Source organism: Oncorhynchus masou, chromosome 16 (assembly GCF_036934945.1).
Source record: "Oncorhynchus masou masou isolate Uvic2021 chromosome 16, UVic_Omas_1.1, whole genome shotgun sequence".
Classification (NCBI taxonomy): Eukaryota; Metazoa; Chordata; class Actinopteri; order Salmoniformes; family Salmonidae; genus Oncorhynchus; species Oncorhynchus masou.
This window is the reverse complement of record NC_088227.1, coordinates 18,492,821-18,514,682: the sequence shown is the minus strand read 5'-3', so window position 1 is coordinate 18,514,682 and position 21,862 is coordinate 18,492,821. Positions and strand designations below refer to the sequence as shown.

Sequence of the window (21,862 nt, the reverse complement as noted above, 5' to 3'; positions counted from 1 at the left end):
CAGAGTGTGCAGGCTGTGACATGACTGTCATCTGGAACACATTTTAGTATGTGTTCTGCTCTCGGAGTCACACGCACATTAAACAGGGCATTAACTTGTACTCAGGCTGCAGTAAAAGTGGTGGGGAGGTCAGGAAAAAGAGTCTCATCGGATTGACTGTATACTGCACAGTGCAAGTACGGACCTGACCCTGTAGCCATAGATGCTAAGCTGGCCGTTTAGGCCTCTCAGGGTTTTCAATGAGGTTATTAAAAGGGCCTGCTGAATTTGCTGAGGTGGCCACGGAAATGTATACAGGCGTAATTTATTTTGGACTGTCTTGCCCCAACAAACAGCGATATTGGACGCCTGAGTCAAGATTAATATTCCACTGGTGTCACATCTTCTCCTGCTCCTTCCCTCCGGCGTACGACGTCGCCAGAATACTAACCACCCGTCCTGGGATTCATCATTACACACACCTGGCATTCATTATTACGCGCACCTGTTAATCATCATGATTCACACCTGAACTTCATTACCTTCATTTCATCTCCTTTATGTCACTCCCTTATGTTTTCTCACCAGTTGGTATCCTGTGTACCGGCGTGTAGCCTTATGTAATTGGCTCGTTACTGGTTTTGTTGTTTTATTAAATGTTTCACCTGCACTTGCTTCCTGACTCTCAGTTCTGTTATTACAACTGGAGAAATCCTTTTTGGGTCAACCGTTATCATATTGACCTTTGACTAAGCATTCCTGTTGAAATTAGCAACCTCTCCCAGGACAAAAATCCTTCTGTCGTCCAACTTTAATATCTAATAATAAACATTCTCTAATCGCAGTGTTCGATGCCATTAAACCCTTCCCCACCCTGGAGCTTTAATTAATGATAAAAGTTCCTTTGTGTGCCCAAGTGGTCTTCAGAGTCTAAAAACATGGCCCATGCTTGGTTTACATTGGCCTTTACCAACTATGCTAAAAGCCAGTGTGTCACTTGAATGTTGACTCTGATACTGTCTACTAGCTATTCGTTATGTCCACCAGTCAAATTGATGTACATTTGAGCTGTTTGTGGGGGAGGATGAGTGAGCAGATCAAAAACAGCAGCCTGTGCTTCCAGTATGCCATCTATCCCCACGGTGTGAGTTCTGTTTGTGGTGGATACACAGCAAGTAGTTCCATGTTGTGATGGCAACCTCTGAATGTAATACCCCAAACAGAGAGTCAGGTACTCCAGTGGACATCTGCTATGAAGGGATAAATCTCATCTGGGCAGACTACTGAACTGTCCGAGCAACTAGAGCTGTTTGAGAACTATAGAGAGACCTTGACATTTTCCAGGTGGAATAATACAATTATGGGAGGTTAAATCTGTTTTGTTTCACATCAGTGAAAATCCATTATTCATATTGTCTGGACAAGACAAAGGCTCGACTTAGTCCTGTTCCCAGAACAACCTTTCTTACCCAGAAGCCTATGGGATTGAATGCGTAATTGAGGAGTGTAGGGTCGTTTGGACAGTATGTGCGCTAAACTGCTGTGGATTACATAAATCAGTCAGTGTCCCAGACAGGGAGTTAACCAACTCTATCTGGACCATGTGATCCAGGGGTGGCCATGAAGGGACTGTCTGCTGGACAATGAGAAGGTCAGATCTGACAAGCAGGCTGTAGCTAGCTCGGGATGTGTGGAATGGAATGTCAACCAGCTATCTGAAACCTCGCTGCTGGAATATAGAACCCAGGCTTTTGTTTGATTCTGCTTCACTTTCTCTGGTGTGAGAGGGATCAAAGCCAAGTCCTGCTGAAAGGGGGGTTGGCTGGTTGAAGTGATGTATTCTAGGACCACAGGGGGAGCATTTCCCTGAAGCCCCTGAGGTAGAAAGCACCTGTTCTCGCTCTCTCCCGAGGGCTTTCACTATGGAAATTGAAAATGTCTTGTGCCTAAGGAAACTTATATGAGAGTATTCTCTCTCAATTCATCTGAGCTTATCTCTACATCTATTCATTACTACTTCTGACATTCAGGGAGGGAGGGCATTATCTACGTCATTGCCTGCAGGTTTGTCAACACTACAGTTTTATAAGGTGCTGTACCTTGAAGAAGCATTGAGGCAAACAATTTTGAACCACTGGTAAACCAAGTAATGAGACAGATGAAATTTCCCTCTTCGAACGTTCGTTTCCCTAGACTAAACACTATTTTTATAAGAATGCCGCAAAACAACTTTTACAGCCACAAAAGAAGGCCATGATGTTGATCTCAGAGGTTTACTGTCGAGTCAACACAAAGCGATACCAGGCTCATGTAACTTTACTATCTATAACCTGGGGTTTGGACATGAGACAAACAATCCCTTCGGTTTTTGCTCTCCAACCGTTTGTTTAATTTGTCTTTGCCATCTCATCAACTCCCCATACACTGTTTGAAAGTAACAACTATGCAAGCCCCTGATGGCAGCCATCACGCATTGTGTGTTTTCCCAGCAGTATAATCACTGAGGCTGGAAACCCTACGACGGCCAAGACACAAACACAGCCCAGCACGAGACCTCGGAATCTCTTGTGCTTAATTACCCCTTTGTAAAACAGAAACATTTGGAGGTTTCATTTTGTAGCCTGCTGCGACATTCGAGTGTGATATACATTTATAGACCTCTCCTGCAGACTTCTAGAATCACTGTCGTCATTTGTGAAAAGTTGTATCAATGACACTGCTGGTTTATTGGACGGGCAGAGCTTTGGTTTTCCGGTGTTCATTTTTCTAAAACTTGTCTGTTGTGAACTACTTGAGGTCCTTGAAAGTGGAATAGTTTATATCCTATTAACCTCTTGACATGAAGGGGTTTTGTCCCGGTCGGTTAGGAGGGACCACCGACAGCCAACGAAAAACTAAGATTCAAATCAACAATTCCCAACAGAACTTTTTAATGAAAGGATATTATTCACATCCAGTCCAGATATTGTGTCAGAGTTTATCGGCCCTTTCGTCACTAACCCCTGACTATTTTTGATAGAACAGCCGACAAAGCTCTCTGCGTGGAATGAACTCAGCACATGGGGACAACTCATTATAACAGTGAGGAACTGCAAAGTGCACAGTCCAGCAAAGTGCCAGACCAATTATGGCTACAATGTTAATTGACATGCTGTTTAGCTCTCTGTCTGAATGGGCATCTTTTTAGCATTCATGACTTCCTAGTAAGCCTATAGGGAGCAGGACTTATCCAACGGGAACCCAAGGGTTCATCCTTGTCTGTAATGAGTTCGGCACAAAGGAGCCTGAACGTCAGCTCAGAAGTTCATTAGAGAGGCTTTTCCAAAGAAGAATGGACAGAAACTAGGGCAAAAAGGGGCACTTGGAAACTAGAGGGTTCCAGCCAGGGCTTTAACTCTGTTGCCACGCTACACGTGTTTGCGGAAAACCTTTGTCTTCTTCAGGAATGCTTATGAAGCCCATGTAAAAGTTCACTTCTCACTAATATCAAACGTAAACGCATAAAAATAAGAAATAACTTGCAAATGTGCACGAAAACCCAATAGTTTTTCAGAGTTGGGTGTGGCAGTTCTATTGATGTTCTCTTTCAGCTATGAGGAGAAAGTTACTCTAAGGATGAAGTGGGCATGACGAGTTATAGATTCATGCTTTTTAAAATCTTGTATCATGTTATATGAAATGTGTAAATACGGTCATAAATAACTTCAGACACCATAAAAAACTTGTCTGTGGTTATGTTAAGCTCAACTTCTCATTATTTTCCCAAAAACTCTGACTGGATTTGAATGTCTCCTGCCTCGCCCAAGTCCTACACTTCTAATAATTTGGCTGAGTAGTGCCTTTCTAGTTGGTCACAGATAATGAAAACGTCACAAGGTTGGCATCAGACCACAGACCTTCCTTTAATCTGTCAGTTTGTGGTTATGTTGGCCAGCAGTGTGGTTGAGAGTAAGCAGAGAGGTTTGGGACTAAGCTTTACTGCTTTACACAAACTGGGCCAAGAAAGCCCCAGCGCCCTGTCCAGATCATATCCTGCAAACATCATACCGAAGACAAGGACGATGGTTTCATTGGTCCAAATTGACTTCGGCAAGGCAGGAGATGTTCAATAGCACACAGGTCTTTTACAATCATATGACTTCAAAATCACATATAAAACCAATTAAATATTAAACCCTAGAAAGATTTTGCACCATAGAGTTGGGTGTGGTAGTACTACTGAGGTTCTCTTTGAGCTATGAGGAGCGGCTAAATTGACCATCCATGCAGAGTCGAGGTCCAGCCCAAAAAGCAGAACATCTAAGGAATGCCATGTCATTAAAAAAAAAACAAGTTAAGTGGAAAACAAAATCGGAGGTCTGATTTTTCATTGCAGAAACCTACAGTATTATGGTCATTTATGCTAACCAGCAATTTGTCAGGAAAATCAGCAGCCCTCAACTTTTCCAACGATCCAATTCGGGATAAAAGCCATAAGTTAAAATGTGCACAAATTTGACTGGTTCCATACAGTACATTCAAATGGAGAACATTACTCAAATGTATAGGGGAAACAGAGGCATACAGGAAACAGTTCCTGTAGTAGAGAATCATGCCATATAACATGTATTAGTACACAGGGGTTGGAGGGCATTTCTAAACATTGTTTGTGGACGCCAATGATTAGCAATAGCCTAAGTCTACAGTATGTCTACGGTAAAATACTGTAGATGCCTGTATCTATAAAAGGTCATTTCCTCTCAACATAAGGATGTAAGTCTCTATCCAGACAGCCTAGCAGGGAGGAAGGTCCAAGGATAGGGACTCCTAAATATAGCAAAACTCTGATTGAGAAAAGCAAATAACTAGACACTGGTATCAGTGAACGGACCAATATGTTTTTACCAAGACTATAAAAACATGGACAGCGAGTGGTGCATTGATCTTGATCTCTCGAAACTGCTTAGACCTAAAAAAAAAACATATCATCTCATATCATCTCAGGTCTGACTGCGTTCCTTATAAAGTAGCCTCAGAGCATGTTAACCTGGTGCTGAGCCTGTAGAACTAAATCAAGTCGCCATCGTTCCAACTAATAACCATCTGGGGAGAAGTGACGGTGAGGCCGTCATGACTCATGACAGAGCAGAAAGGTTTTCCTGTTGAATGTTCTCTCTCAGCAGTGCTCCTCTGTTTAACTATTTACACAGATGGATGAGGTTTAGCTCATGGAACTGGGCTTGCACAACATTGAAACACGCCCAACAACGCTCTTTTAAATCTCTTATATTTCAAACGTATGCCAGACAGGCCTATGGAAAACGTTGTCCTACAGCTTCAAACAAATCTGTTTCTCTCAAACCAGGAATCTGCTGGCTAAATGAGGTAAGTTTAAAAAAAAAGTGACTGTTTAATTGAATTAAGCGTGTAAGAAACATACATACATCGACACACCGAGCCCAAAACAGGAGGTAAAATAACGACGTAGTTTGGCCAAATTCGAGAACATAACATATGTCTTGTCAGAAAGAAACTGGGTAAACAAAACAGGAAGAGGACTTTAACCACCAATCGATGCGATGACATTGAATCAATGTGGAGAACTGCTTGGATTTGCAAAAAGTCATCAACTTAGGTGCATTTCGTCTTTTAACCTAAATCCAATAACATGGTGACATTTTTGATTGATTTCACCTTGAATTCACATTAGGTTGAAAACTCAACCAAATGTAAATCAAAAGTACACATTGAACTGATACCTGTGCGCAGTGGGTTATGACCGTATCAAGGAATAGGCAACTCGTCGGCCTTCAAAACAATAGATGATCTGAACAGGTCCATGTGGTTTATTTCATATGTAGAAAGACTGTCCAGATGACTTTTAGGCATTTGGAACAGGACTATGCAGGAAAAGGTTTGGAGAGCAGTTGTTACCAGCAAATCCTGGTGTTTTCACGCTTTGAAACATGAACCCACTGTAAGGGGGTAATAGCTCCCAATGCCTGAAGCTTAACTAGGCACTTGATTATGATTCATAGGGGCCATTTATACAGACTAATGTAGCCAAGTTAAAAACATTTTTTAAAGCAGCTGCAATTTGTTTAGCTATTGAAATAGAACAACTCTAACATGACACATTAGTTATGTACCTGGAATAGGAAGCTGACTCTCTTCACGCTCAGTTGTTGACAGTAGAAAAGCATGAACTCTCGGTGACATCCTCCTTCACATCTATCCTGCATACAGTTTTTGGGTTGGCATTTCATTTATTTTTTGCAGCCTTTTCCCTCTTGACTGCACCGGTTCCTTCCCATCTAAAAACACTGGTCGAACAAGTGCATTACTTTTACGCATAAACATGGAGGATCAAAACTATGAGAGACAGTAAGGATCCTAAAGGTTGTTAAACTCACTGGAACACTTTCAGGCAGCTGAGAGAGCCAGACTTAATCAGGGAGGTCCCCACTGGAACCTAAATACTAGCTGGGTCACTCACTTCTCATATACTCTCAACATCATGTGCTAAGGTCAAGTAGCCATAGAACAAGTGCTTCAGTTTTACTTCACTGCTCTGCCAAGCTGAACCCTGAGATTTTAGACTGTTATACAGTTTCCCAATTCTCTATTCTCTCCATATGTCCCTCCTTACTGTCCTTGGCACTTCCATTCCATCTCAATTCCCGAGGAGGAGGGTGATAGTTACTGTGATGGCCCGAGTAATGTGTAGTTATGCTAATCCTACTAAGTAGCAGATTTCTTTGATTGTACTGTATGTAAGCTGTTCAACTGTTTAACAGCTGCAACAGCCATTCTGAGTCAGTGTGCAGTGGCCAGAGGCAAAGCAACAGAGATTGTTTACGGAAAGCGTGTGAGCATCCTCTGATACAGTCCACGGGGTTCAGTATTCCTGCCGTGCCTTCTCCGACCTTACAGAGATGTAATCGCTCAGCATGGGTCAACGAGTACATCTGAAATATCGAGTGATATGACCCCTCTCTCTTACAGTATCTATCTAAAAGCATAGATTAAAGGTTCAGATGTCAGGTCTGCATATTTGTGCTGGCTCGGAGATTGAAGCCCAGGTCATATAGGGAGAAGTCATAAATATTCACATATGAACGCAAAGTATATATATGAATGAAAGCAAATGTGGATTAAAAAGTGCACTGGGTGTTGGTTCGTGTTCACACTGGAAACTTGGCAGGATCACTATGTAATTTCCCTCTCCACAGCGGTCCTCATGTTATGTTAATCTCATTCAGCATCTAATGATCCACATGTCATCCTATAGGGACTATCTGAAAGCTCTGTTTGATTAGTTTTTAAGTTAGCTTAAATTTAAACCACAAATGACTAAATACCTCCATGACAGTGTTTGTCTCATACAGTTTTCAGGCTCCTTTTCAAATGATGTCACTGGTATTGCATGTCGGTCTCAATAATGCCTTTGCCTGTATCAACCTATAGAACTGCAGTTATTATGGTCCTGATGGAAGGAGTTGGAAAGGCCTGTGTCAAATTACATAGAGATGAGTTTATCCGTTCAGATTCCCGCTGTTCACCAACCCAATCGCTTAAGTCTGTGTCCGGGAACTGTCCCCCTTTACGAATAATGCAGAGGTGTGATTTACAGGGAAACACTGCAGGGTTTCACTGGGCTACAGACCTACTATCTACCAGTGAAACATTATTCATTTGTCAGCCATGGCTACCAAGAGTCTCATTCTTTTCAGATGCTTTGGATTTTTCCAAATCAATCAAAAAGCTAAAACAAAACTGCTGCTTATGTTTGTCCTATTTCACACATGTACAGGCGTGTAATTCATTCGCATGTTGGAATTGGAAATGTGTTTTTTGCAGATCCCACTCTTCCTGAGACACCCTCGGGGAGTGGGGTCACAGCTAGTGTTAATCAATCTAGGCAACAATGGTATAATTCAAAATCGGTGTAAACGACAACAAAACACATTAACATAAATCCAACTTCAAACTTTCCACAGTTTTGCATTCATCCCACCAGAGTGGTCATTAGTCTTGAAAGACCTGTCAAGACAGTGACTTCACATCACTCCCCTGTTCAAGCCCCATTATGTTAGTCCTGCTGCTCTTGACTAAATAAAGCACCGTGGTGTTGCCCACGTCTGACATATCAACGTTGCAGGTCACCAAGGTATTGGTTCTAACCCTGACAAGTCACGTTATAGACATCCTTCCACAGACACACACAGACTCAGGCCTGGAGGAGGGGAGAGGCTCTGGACACGGCTTGACAGGAGAGTCGTTCCGGAACCATCTCATCAAGCCATGACACCCACCATCTCAGATTGTTCTGAAATTGTTGCCGTTGTTAGAAAAAGATAAGATTAGCATTCCTGCAACATTATTTTGTTGACATTTAATTTCATCTGACAAATTAAGATAATTAATTGCACCAAAATTGGCCCTTTTCATTTATAGGATTTGCATAATCAATAAATATACACCCAGTGGACAGTTTATTAGGTACACCCATCTAGTCCTGGGACAGACCCTCATTTGCCTTCCAAACAGCCTGAATTATTCAGGAAATGGAAATGTTGCCTGTTTCAACCTATAGAACTTCAGTTAATATGGTCTTTGATGGAAGGAGTTGGAAAGGCCTGTGTCAAATTACATTACTCCATATACTGAATGAGACAGTTACTTAAATGTAAAGTGGAGTACAATTGCAAAGCATAATCCTTATGTATTACCTCAGGCAGACTAACTGTTTTAATGTCCCAGTACCCATACATTTACCAATTAATTCTTAATCTTAATCTGATGTCATTGGTGGCAAACGGCTGAAGACCAGAGTTCTCAAGTGAAGTCAGATGTACTAACGTCTTGGAATTTCACTTGAAGAACTTGAGAACTGAACACATCTGAACACGAGTCAACCAGAATACCATTTCAGACAGTGTACATCATTGATGTCGATCACATTTGATCCCACAAGGAAAAATGTCAAGGATATTATTGTAACATCCACCATTCACCTCTTGGGAACTAGAATAACATTGACAGTGTCCAATATAGTCTTTTATCTTATTTTAACTACCCAGATAGGGTCGCTGTGGTTGTTAATTTCAACTCACAAAGAGCCCGTTTGTAACTCAAGTGATTTGACTTACCTGCTAAACAGAGGCCAAGGATACACAGGAGTACCAGGATGTATAGAGACACGATGGCATACTTGATGGCAGACAGGGAGTTCAGGTGGCTGCAGCAATTGTCTGACTTTCTTCTCCTCTTGGCAGAGCCGGCTGAAAAAGACAACATCTCTTTAGAAATGGACGACAAAGACGGACATGAAGGCTCTTCGGTGAGGTCTGAAGTGAGGGGTAGAGGATAAAAGAAGTCGGATGAAATTAGGATAACATGTCATGAGGTAATAAAAATGTCCTACATGAAAATGCATGCCTGACCGTAGACTGAATGACTTGTTGCGGTCAGATACAATATGAGCATCTCTTGTACTATAGGGCAACTTTATGAGCGCAAAGAAATCCCCCCCAAATGATTGTGTTATTGCTCTATTAGTACTGACGTAGCGACTTGGAGGCCTTGATTCCACACTGGGCTGATATTGTAGTGAGCATGAGAGTCAAAACAAAGTCTGCAAGTCTGGCATTTGGCCTATTGGCCGCTGTTGCACCACCATACATCACAGGGCTGCCACCCAGATACAGAGCAATATATACATTCATTAAACACTTATTGCACTGTCCAGGTCAAACGGTTTCAGGGGAATTCATTTTGATAAAACTGTCGTCGTGACATTCCAGTTGGAAGTGTGTGCGACATGTGTGTGAGCAAGCAAGGATTACTGAGCAAGCAAGGGAACATTCAGTGCTGGTCAAATAGGCCCCCCAAAAATTGTGACAGAAGACATCATTAGTCATGCTAAGAAGATTTCAGTCTAATAGGAATTTGGTATCAATTCCAGAGTGTATTATGCTATTAGGTCATGAAGCACATTGTCTTATTTCAAGGCGACATAAGCCCTGAGAGAGACTGAGAGGAAAGTATTACACACTTTGATTTTATGTTCTCCTGGCAACTTATCCCAGCCACAAGACCAAAAATGACTTGTTTTTAGAAACAGCCTGAAACATGGTTCTTCTATGTGCCTATGGTCTTTCTCTTCCTCTCTGTGGAACATGTAGCTCTGAAGTCACTGTGGAGCCTGCTTTAGAAGACAAGGCCTTCAGCCTATTTTCCATAAACAGCCTTGTGCCTGCTCTGCAGCCCGGTTTCAATTGTACTAAGACTGGTGATGTCATGTCAGTGGAGACAGGCAGTGGATCTGTGCTGCACACATGCTGTGGCTGCTGGGATTCTGTGTGAACAATAACCTCGCAGAAGAGCCACTTCACATCACATCCCACTAAGGCTGAGCTCCATGATAAAGTACCTTTTCTTAAGGCGAAATTGAAAAAGAAAACACGTCTGTTTAAGCGAGTGAAATATATGGAACGTATAGAAATGTTGAGGCCTTTGCATATTTGAGCCGTGCAAACGTGGACCTCAATGATACAAATACTAAGCATTTGTTTGTTGAAATGTGCCTTTTTGAATGTTAGAGTGAAAACATAAAATACATTTCCATTTTGGAAAGTATACATGCTGGTCATGTAAAGGGTGACTCGTTTGATATTTTTCAGTCAAATTTGCCTGCTAACTAAATCACACTAGTTTTTCTGTGGAAGAGAAACATGTATATAAAAATGTTTCACAGAAAAACACTGGTGTTTTAAAGTGTTTACTTCATGGCATCATGTGTATCATATATCCTACCATACACCCTGAGTATTTACCATATATAGTGTACATTACAATATCTACTTATCTTAGATATTCATAGGGGTCAATAAAGTCTAAACACAAGCTGACATCAGGCAGCGCGACTGAATATTTATAGAGGAAGTGGAGCAGAACAGCTTCGATTTAAAAAAAAATCCTGCCAAATTAAGACAGAAATTGTAATACGTTCAGACACAACACCAAAGACCACAAGTTAAATTGGCAGTATGTGGCTGCATGTACAGCCTAACTTTTTTGAAAGGGGGTGTGATGGCAACAATGTCCTTCAGTGTTTACAGTGAGTATGCTTGGCAAGTTTAGGGACAAACTAGTTGACTTGGGCAAGAAGAGGCCAACAGAATTATAACCATTTCACTGGTAAGGCTCGTTAAGCCCTTCCCACCAGCGTGCCATGCCGGAGGTCATAACTTGAGAACACTAAAGTAGATTTTCTCCGCTACACCTGTCCAAGCCCGAAACCCTCACACATTAACACACACAACATACTAACAGCACTTGGTGTTTTTTCACCGCTCGCTGGGTGAGAGAACTCTTCAGTCCCCAGGAGGGTTGGGGTACAAGAGTCAGATTTCCCATGTTTATCTTTGCAGCTACAAGCATATCCTCTAAAAAGGTCATGACTAAGTCGGGTCAAAGGAACTCTGCTCGCATCCCTTCATGAGCTGAAATATGAGCACCTCACATATGGAGGCACTAAATGAATTCTTCCGTCAATGGCAGAATTCAAAGAGATTCTAATATGCTGTGATTATACATGGGCCTGTGGGCCCATGTGTGAAAGGTCAAGGGGCAAGGATTTATACAGGACATAAGGGAAACTGCTTCTTTACCGTCTTCACACAGGTTGAGCTTTGATAGGTTCCTGCCATCGTAGCCCTCCTCACAGAAGGATCCGTTCTCCCTCTCTTCGTATGTACTCAGGTACATGGCCTTATTCTCCATTCAGGAACTGTAAGGTGGACAAAACAGATGATTTCCATGCAATCAAAGCAATATGCAAGAGAACAATAAAAAGCTCTCTGTATGCACCTACTTCCATAGTCATTCATGGAACAGAGAATTACAGCCGAAATGTAATGTAAAGCACGTGATCTTCATCATCTTGACATGCTGATTCTAACCCCTCTGGACAAGATGATGTATCTCCTTCAGAAATGCTTGTCTTTGGCATACAATAGCAGACACCAGACTAACCACACTACCTTCCAGTGTAATAACAGCAATTACAATCAGGCTGTAATGGTCTGGCAGTCCATAGCAGCTCAGGAACACTAAAGAGACCAGACCACCGCTCTATTCTACTGGCCTATTTTAGATTTAGTGTGCCACTGCCATGCCCCTCCCCCCTTTTGCCTGTTGTTCTGATTATGAACTACTTGGATGAAGTCACTGTCTTTGCTTTAGGGGAGAGAAAAAATACTTGCAATGAATGCACTCCAGATTGCATGAATATATGAAATGTTCCAGTAAAACCTCTGGCAGGACAAAGCTGACTTATTGCATTCTATCAAGCTCTATATCTCCCCACTCTTGTTTCCAACATTGATCTGAGTGATCTGTCTCTTATACGCCATGGCTAACAATCTCAAGTCTCACTAATGTGGCAGGCTGTCAGTGTCAAAGCGTTGGTTATTAACTTGAAATTGAAGTGTGGATGTAGGGCCGTCGGTCGAGCACTGTACCTTTCTCTCAAGACTACTACATATTATAACAAGTATCCTTACCAATCTATTACCTTATCTTTTTAGCATGGAATACAACACCAAGGTCATAACTTTTGTCTCTAAAGCAAACAGCAGAGAATCTAAAACATAAAGCAAGGGGCATGGGTTGAATTATAATAATCAATGACAAGAATGTAGAGGGTTCAAAGCCTCCTGTGCTGCCATCTAGTGCCATAAATCAGACTGTAGTCAGAGAGAGAGCGAGAGAGAGCGAGAGAGAGAGCGAGAGCGAGAGCGAGAGCGAGAGCGAGAGAGAGAGAAAGAGAGAGCGAGAGAGAGAGAAAGAGAGAGCGAGAGAGAGAGAAAGAGAGAGAGAGAGAGAGAAAGAGAAAGAGAGCGAACATTCCCATCTGAACAGCTGTGAGAGAGAGAAGCACCCCCACATTCCTGGGCCACAGCAGAGGCAGACCTATGGACTCCTCCCCCTATGAACAAGTAGCAGCAGGAAATAAACTAGTACCTCATAAAATATGATAATAATCCACTAGATTTAGGAGAAAGGTGCATGCACATGTACAGTATGCTATTGCTGAGAAAACAGTGCCATTTGGACTTTAGTGGGTGGGGAGAAGGTCATTAATACCTCCGTAATAGAGAATAGATAGTGAATACAGAGACGGATGTGGGACTGTTGAACAAAGTCATTAAAAAGAGTTCAATCTGGCCTTTTTCATTACGCAGAGGGAGTGTCAGTTGACATTTTTGGATAGGGGGCAGACAGCCATTAACGAACCAGGCTGCTAGGAAACCTGTACAGTATGCTAACACCATCCCTGATCATGGTCACCCCATGCAGGACTATGAGAATGTACACCCCTTCCATCCTGCACTGATAGGTTCCCACCATGGTATTTTTCCTTTGCGGTCGAAAGCTACAGTACAAATCCTCCATGGTATTGCTTTATACTTGGCAATGAGTGCGCCTTGTGATGTCTTCTCAAATACAGGAACAACCCCTTGAGCATGTCCAATCTCCACGAGGTCATTATGTATCATGAAAAATAAAGTCCCTATATGCAAAGGGAGAAGAAAGAGCTCTCCATCCATCACTGTGACAAAAAGCCACACTGTGGGCTATGACTATACCATTGTAATATTTGCCTTCTCTCTGCCAGCCAGGTAGGTCTGAATAGACTAGATGCACTGAAAACCAGCATACTTGGATAGTGATGGAATCTAAAGGAGAGAAAACAATTAAAATGTCCAATGTCCTCGGGTGCACCTCACAGCTGAGTGGCGTCTCTCTGCAGAGTGCACTGGGTCAGCAGTACATGTGGTCTCAGAGGTCTCACATCAGCGGAAACCTTTATAGAGACATCCCGTGTCCATCCGTCCGTGGGGAATTAACCCATTTCCCAGTTAATTAAACACGCGGACATTTCACCCATGAGTGGAGAAATATAGAACAAAAAACGTTCAGTGGTTTTGGATGTGTATTTTCTTGGCATGAAGTCAACGAGAAACACAGACCCGTTATTTTTTTGGATACTAGAGCACAGGTGTAAAATAACGTGTCCATACAATAATGTAATTCAGATGTCATTATGAAGAGGCTACAGGTGAATGGTCTCGTTTATTTTTTTTGCAATTTCAAAGTCATGATGCAAAAATACTGAAAATAATGTATCTATGGACATACATGAATGTAAGAAGATCCGCGGGTATAAATGCATTTCAGGATCACTCTGTTGATGTTTTCAAATAACTCATAGAACAGGTGTCACAATTACACGACAGAAATTGATGCAACATTTCCAAAAGTTTGTCACTCACCTTGTCGACGTTCTGACTACAAAGTATTACAGATGCACATCTCAAAATGTTATCTAAAAAGGGTGCATGTTTTGCAAATGAACTGAAATCTCAATAAATGTTTCCTCTCAACATAAGACAATTCAATGAAGTCTCTCTCAGCAGATAAACGCAGGGTGGAGATCCGTGCAACTGCCAGTCTGTGATGCTTGGGTGAATTAATCCCTGTTTAAAAACGGTAGTGGAGGCATGGAGACTACGATGTGACGAATACCGCTTCCTGGACAACTCTGATTAGATGTGTTCGTATCTCATTCTATATAGTATCTAGTTTCTCAATTCATGCGCCCGGGGCAGGGTCCAGTATAAATTTTGTACCGCGGTAAAACTTTTTTACACATTTCTGAACAAATGCGCCCTCCTCTGGGCATTTAAGCATGGCACAGAAAAGGCGCAATGTATCTCTACAGATCCTACAAAGACTACCATCCTAATTCCTCATAAGATACAAAACATTATAGATAGTTCAATATCGTCAGAGGAAAATAAACTATGTAAACATGACTCTGTGGGCCCAGTATATAAATAGCCTAAATTAAAGCATGTTCGTCATAAAATAGCTTTTTATTGCCTCTGCGTGAAATGCGATTTTTATTTGGATGAATATGGCTGTGGTCCAAGATCACATTTTAGTTAGAGTTCCTTCCACACGAGGCCGCCCTCGAGTAGCGGTTCTTCCTCCAACCAGGTGCGCAGGACGCGGGCGTGACAGACACAGATAGGGTTGGGCAGGTAAGATCTGATTGCCGATAAAATGATGAACTGTACTTGATTAAACACTACAACAACTTTTACTTAAACTGTTATGAATTTATAGCCTAGTAGATAGTGAATAGTGATAGTGAAAGCAGGACATCGACAAGGACTAGCCTACTCAAGTCTGCCTTACCAGAGCCAGGTTTACTTTACAAATACGACGTGGTAGGGTTTACAGTAGATTGTATACTAGTGGCACTTGTAAACAAAGACTACCGATTTGGTTTCACCACTTTTCGACCTTTATCGTAGTGCAGTTCAATACATTTCCGGTGAATGGCATACTGTAGGCGACCATTACTTTAGAGGGAGTGGGGTAATTTAGTTAAATTGAGCCCTTTTTACATCCAGCACCACTCCATCAAGGGAAATATAGTATTCTTCCAAAAAATGATGTCTACATATATTTCAGGGTGTTGTGTATCCCTGAAAATATTCAGAATTCATATAAACATTACAGTTTTGACCACAAAGTTAAGCATTTGCCTGCATTTGCCTGTATTAAATGAAATATTACCACTAAGGTTACCTTTTTTAAAACCATGTCTACACCGAGCTCCAAAAGTATTGGGACAGGGACATTTTTTGTTGTTGTTTTGGCTCTGTACTCCAGCACATGATTTTTGAAATTATACAATGACTACGAGGTTAAAGTGCAGCTTTAATTTGAGGGTATTTTCATCCATATCGGGTGAACCGTTTTGAATTGACCCCCCCCCCCCCCCTATATCTGACATGGTACAGGTGTCTTCTTTTTTCTAAGCCCATAACCATGTGTGTGAGGTGTATTATTTTGTTCCAAAGCAGATTTGTTTAAGACTACCAAGGAAAACTCTGTGGGACCCTGATTTAGCCCACTGCAGTGAAAGGTTAATTAAATGTATACCTGTGTTGCGCTTGAACGTACAATATAACGTTATTGAATGCCCGTCAGTAGTAGAATTTGGGAGGTGAATGTTCTGTGATATTGCACATCACCACTAGGTGGTGTATTTCTCACATTGGGCCTAATGTTGTTCAGTAAAAACCCACTGGGAGTTCTGTTGGCAAAAGACTGTCCGTAATATATATACACTTCTTGTATACCCAGGTCCTTCAAAACATTAAACATCTGTTTAAGGTATGTTCAATTACTTGGCAAGTTTGATTAATTAGCTGAGCAAGGGGAACCTACTGTATGCACCTCCTCACATAGAAATGTACTATCATCTCCCTCTCTCATTTTCCCTCCTTCTCCTCTTACCTTCTCTCTGTATCTTTATTCCACCAACCCATATAACGTTTATTGAACCTTTCTCCTATAACATTCCAGGCCCGCAGAGCTTTACTCTAAAACTGATATATAGTATTTGATTAGGTCAGTCTTAAGCAAAATTGACTCCAAACCTCATACTCCGTCTGGTCCGTGGTCTACTCTCCAAGAGTTTGTGAAAACAAACAGAAGGGAACTGCCCAAGGGGAGATTTGGGGTTGGGAGTAATGGTCAATATGCACAGGATGTCTTTTTCACGACTTAGATCCTATCTCTCCAGTATCATGTGATTAACCCGGGTGTATTGTAAGAAATTAAATACTCTAGACTTTGAATCACACAAAACAACAAATTTCACACCAGTCAGAAATGCACTGGGTCAGATTATGTGATTTCATTCCGGTCAGATCAGGAAGATGGTGATGTAATCCTTCTGGAAAGCAGCAAGACTGATGAAGAAATGTGCTTCTCTGCTCAGATTGTTTCATACAGTTTGTCGTGAGGTTTGTATACAGATCTAATCCCACTGCCCCTAGCGCCAGGGAGAAGATCTTACTGCAACATTTCAGAGTGTTTAGAGCTTTCTTTATGTGGGCAGGAAAAACTCCTGGTGATATGTACTATACAGATGTGGATCTTAATTTGAGCCAGTTTGCTACATCAGGAAAATAATCCTGCAATAACAGGAAATATGAATTATGTGGATTATAATTGATGGACACTTTTGTAGGGGTTGATGCATTTTTCATAAAGGAAAATCGAGTGTGAAATGGAAATGACAAACTTCAGAAGACCTTCAATACACTACACCTTTTACATCCTGCAACAGAGCGGTCAAATTACATCTGTACAAGGACAGAGGTTCTCACTGTCTGGTCTGGCTGTCCAGTAATTACTCATATGGGAGCTCATTCCATCATAGATCAGTCTCTTTGTTAAATCAGAAAATGACATTCCTATATATCCAACATCACAAAAACAATACTATTCCCCACAGCATGTAAAGGCCAAATAAACATTGATGCAGTTTTAGCTCTAGAAAAGTTACCGGTTGAACCCTAGGTGATATGACTGAGGAAATAGTACTATAATGAAGTTGATTTACAAAAGCAACAATCTCACTGTCATAATATTTGTGAATGCAGTATTAATTTGTTTTAGCAGGGAGTTCCATTGAGACCAAGGTTTCTTATACAAGGGAGCCCTGCATATACACATTTCACTAATCCAACATAATACATATATACACAATTTCTAAACACACTCAAGAGGAACAATCCCATTCCTCAGCAAAGATGTCCCCAATCAACATGTTGAACTGTCTGAGAGGCACCAGTACATCTAGTTGTAGGGAACTCTGTAGATTGTTTGCAACCCATGTATGGAACAATCTAAAAGCAGGTTTACATAACTCTGTGGAGACCAAAGGAGTCTCCAGAGTTAGCCATCCCTAACACCGGGCATGGTCATTTGTAAGTCTAAAGACGAAGGATTTTGTTATAGAGATTTATACATAAAAAGACAGTAAAGAATCGACCTACTGTACATGACTTCAAAGAGGACCAGCCTACTTTCTGGTATAGAATGCAGTGATGTACTGAAAGTGGGTTGCCACTTTTTGAGGAATGTAATCCAAGGATCCATTGTGTGATGCTAATCTCCAATTTACACTAGTTTGTTGTGCTGTTTATTCCTCCCCTGGCATATACATTGCAGCCCATGCTAGAAATCCACAATGAGCCTCCCTAAAAGGGTCTCCCTCTGGACCATGGTGGACGTGTTTGACTGGGTCAAGGAGAAGCACCCCTACCAAAAGAGTGTCCTCCAACTGGCCATCGTGAAGCATGACATATCCGGTAGCTATCTTCAGTAGCTCCTCTTCTTACCAAATCTCGTCTTAGAACAAAACAAGCTATGGTCATGTATAACAGTCATTATTAATACACTGCTATGATCTTAAAAAATCTTTTTAAAAATTGTGAATAAACGTGATATTTTATCCCTGGCCTACTCCAGCCCTGTACTGTGTGCATCGGATGCCTGCAGACAGTTCACCACAAAATGACATGGAACATTAACTGCCTCCAATGATCTTCCCAATTGCTGTTAATCATACCGAACACAGAGCTCATGTTTGACACAAATAAAGTTGATCATGCAATTCAGACAATTTTCAATTTAAAATCCATGTACCCAGCCTGAATTGACAGGCATAATTTTGCCCCCAACTCTAGTGGCCTCCCCTCACCACCTCTCTTGCCTCCTTGCTCTGCCCCTCCCCAGGCCCGAACACTGCTGATGATGGGTGAGCACCAGTTGGAGAGGATGGGGGTGAAGGGGGAGCATCCTACGGGACATTCTTCGCCTCAGGGTCCAGGAGAAACTGGAGAACATCAACATCTTCTCTGCTGAGGGATTCTACAGTCTCCTCTTAAAGAGATAGTTAGACATTTAGGCAGTTAAGCAATTTTGTAATCTTACCCAGAGTCAAATTAACTCATGGATAAGGGAGAGTGGGGTAAGTTGAGTCAAAAGGGTTAGTTGAGCAATCCTTGTTTCTAGAAAACCATTCACAAAAGTAATAATTTGACCAAAATGTAGGAAGAGGTCATCATTTCATGGAGTCTGAAGGAAGAAATCACATGGAAAAAATGGTAAGCAAGTTAGGTCCAAAAAATTGATTTTCAACAAGTCAAATGAATTTATTGTGTTAGATGTTTCATGATGCTTGTATCTAAACTAAAGTAGATAATTTTTATTCTATGCATCAGTTGGGGTCTCTATAAGCTTCAATATGAGGTCCTAAACCCAGCATGAAAGTGCATCCTTGTAGCTGTGTGGGATTATAGTCTAAATGTTTTCCTTGGGGTACGTTGTGGCAATGTTTGTGCCAATGGCAAGTTTAGAAAATGGAAGTGTTTTCTTCCCAGGCATAATAGAAGGCGTTATCGCTGAGATATGAGGTACCAACAGGGCCTAGCCTATATTAAAAGTGCTTTTTTTTAAGTACAAAGGGTTTGGTATTTGTTAAGCCTGTGTTAAATGATCCTTAAAATTATTAAAAGACAAAAAAATGATTGTGATTGTGTTAAATTGTGTTTGGGGAAATAAAGATAGACATGGTTTTAAAAAGGTAGTGGTAATATTTCATTCAGTACAGACGTTTTTAAGGGGCTTAACTTAACCTATCCCGTGGCTCAACTTAACATATAACGAGTAAGCTGTGCCAAGAGACCACTTTTTTTGGACAAGCTATGTTTTCAAAACTGTAATGTTTAAATGAATTCTGATTATTTCCAGGGATACACCACATCCTGAATATATATATATATATATATATATATATATATATATATATATATATATATATATATATATATATATATATAGATACAGTGTCTTTGTTAGAAAGAATACTATATTTCTGTTGATGGAGTGATGCTGAAGGTAAAAATGGCTCTACTTACTCCACTCTACCATTTTTACGTCTGAGTGCAGTTTGAAGGAAGTTGAAGGTCGTTTCTGGATACATTGCTAACTAGCATTAGAGCAATGACTGGTTCTCTACTGGTGCAGCTAGAAGGATTTCATCTGGCTCTGAGTAAGTAGAAAAAAAGGGTTTGATTGCCAGAATGACAAACTATCCCTTTAAACTGTATCAGGAATACAGTTGTAGCCTATATCAACGGCATCTTCTTTGATGAAGAGGTAACTACTGTATTGTCTAAAACTGTATCATAAAGGGACAGACATATACTGTGTCCTCTTAGATTGCAGAAAAAAATCACTTGTAGCCTATATCAGTTGGCTCATATAAACTCAGACAGTGCAAATACTGTGAGAGAGTCATACAAGGTTCCATCATCAGCCAACATGATTGACAGACATGTATTTCATCAAGAGGGTTAGCTTAGAGATACACATCCCCTGCCAAGAATAGATTGACATCGAAAGAGAAGAGAAAGCCTCTGATGGATTATTCAACAGAACTGAAAAGAAAAGACAGAACAAGTTACGCTATTTGGCGTGGATACATAAAACAAGTTCAAGTTCAATACTACAGATAAAATACGTTCACCAGGGTTTTTGTTCACAGTGGGGTATGCTTGCATTTAAAATGTATTTTTAACCAAAGGTTTCTTTAGCGCTTTCTCTTTTGAGTGTTTCTCTTCATGACTAGGAGAAGATGTCTCTGATATTCTTATGTTCCCCATCTACGATGTGGAGGTCTAGACAAGACAAAAGCATTTGCTTTCAGGAATCATTGACCTGAGGAAAAAAGGCCAGATTGGTTTTGGCACAGTGGTATTTTCACGGACACTTCTGTGAATCAAGTCCTTGCCTCTCGCTCTGTGCTGCTCTTGCAGTCTTATTTTTTTTTACAATACCTAATACACTATGTGGCAGTTATTGCAGAGGGAGAATATAATTCCCCATTGAACAGGGGATACAATGCATCCTTCATCTGGACTAAATGTTGCAATCCCATACCCAGCAGTGATTTGGCTAGCTAATGGCCTGTTATATTACTCTCAGGAGATCCAGTGTGAATTTGAAGGGAAAGTAAGTCAATTAGTCTCGAGTTAAATGTAGGGACACATGGCCATCATTTAGATAACATCCCAAATGCTGCTCCAAGCTATTAGGTCTTTCACAGGGAAGGTAATGGGGGATCATTTAATGGGAGGTTTCCGGCAGAGACAAAATGTCTAATGTATTTGCTTATAAGTTCGATGCTGGAGCAAAGATGTTGTGTCTTCTGACTGACATCGGTGTCGTCATCTTTATTTGTCTTTTGTTGCTCCGAACCTCACGCTTGCTTGTAAGATGTCGGCTGTGTTTTTCTGTCGATCACATACAGTCACTGACACATCTTGGAATGAAACACAACTATACATAGAATCCGTCCAGACAGAGACGTATGTATAGGCAGAGATTTCATCTTTTATTTGGTGCCGAATCATATTCATATTACTGTAACAGTCCATTGTGTTATCATGTGTGTATTATATGTGCTAGTTTAAAGTGCATAGAGATACTGGTTTGGCATATTAAGGATGTTTTCAAGTTGAGCAAATAAAATTGCTACATTTGCAAATACTAAGTCTGTTTCTTTCAAATCCGTCTTGCTCAGAGCAATCCCTCCCCAGACTTAAATGTTCTGCCCATAGTATAATGATAACGTTTTTTTTGCACCAGCTTGAAGTATTTTGGTGCATCCCTAAGGTTCTCCACATTTCACTAGACAGTATATGCACATGAAAAACTGTAGGACTGTCAAATCTGAAGCTCATACCTTTGCGTATTTTACATTGCAATCCAACTCTAAACCACTAAACCTGTATTATTGTGTAGTATTTTCAAAAACAGGAAGTCATCCATTTGCTATATCCAGCCTAGAACTCAGGAACTAAACAAGGTATGGCATTTGAGAGCTCCATTTAGTGGAGGAATCTGACTTGACACCTTATTTTCTAATGAAGACCAAGTCTGATCCTTGTTTGTTTGAAATAAT

The 21,862-nt window shown here is 41.0% G+C and overlaps 1 protein-coding gene and 1 long non-coding RNA gene across 2 annotated transcripts in view; one reads left to right on the top strand and one right to left on the bottom strand.

Annotated features, from left to right (window-relative positions):
- Positions 1 to 14,667, bottom strand: part of LOC135557592 (scavenger receptor class A member 5-like) — a 53,019-nt gene extending 38,352 nt beyond the window's left edge. Inside the window, exons 1-3 of the mRNA XM_064991005.1 lie at positions 14,301 to 14,667; positions 11,634 to 11,752; positions 9,111 to 9,242 (exon numbers count right to left, since the gene is read on the bottom strand). Coding sequence (XP_064847077.1) covers positions 9,111 to 9,242; positions 11,634 to 11,745 — 244 coding nt within the window. The 5' untranslated portion in view covers positions 11,746 to 11,752; positions 14,301 to 14,667. The remainder of the gene's footprint in view (positions 1 to 9,110; positions 9,243 to 11,633; positions 11,753 to 14,300) is intronic.
- Positions 14,668 to 15,016: 349 nt separating this feature from the next.
- On the top strand, positions 15,017 to 19,424 carry LOC135557196 (uncharacterized). Its single transcript, XR_010458191.1, has 4 exons — positions 15,017 to 15,071; positions 16,186 to 16,215; positions 18,064 to 18,203; positions 18,631 to 19,424. It is a non-coding gene; the product is annotated as an uncharacterized LOC135557196 (long non-coding RNA).
- The last annotated feature ends 2,438 nt before the right edge of the window (positions 19,425 to 21,862 follow it).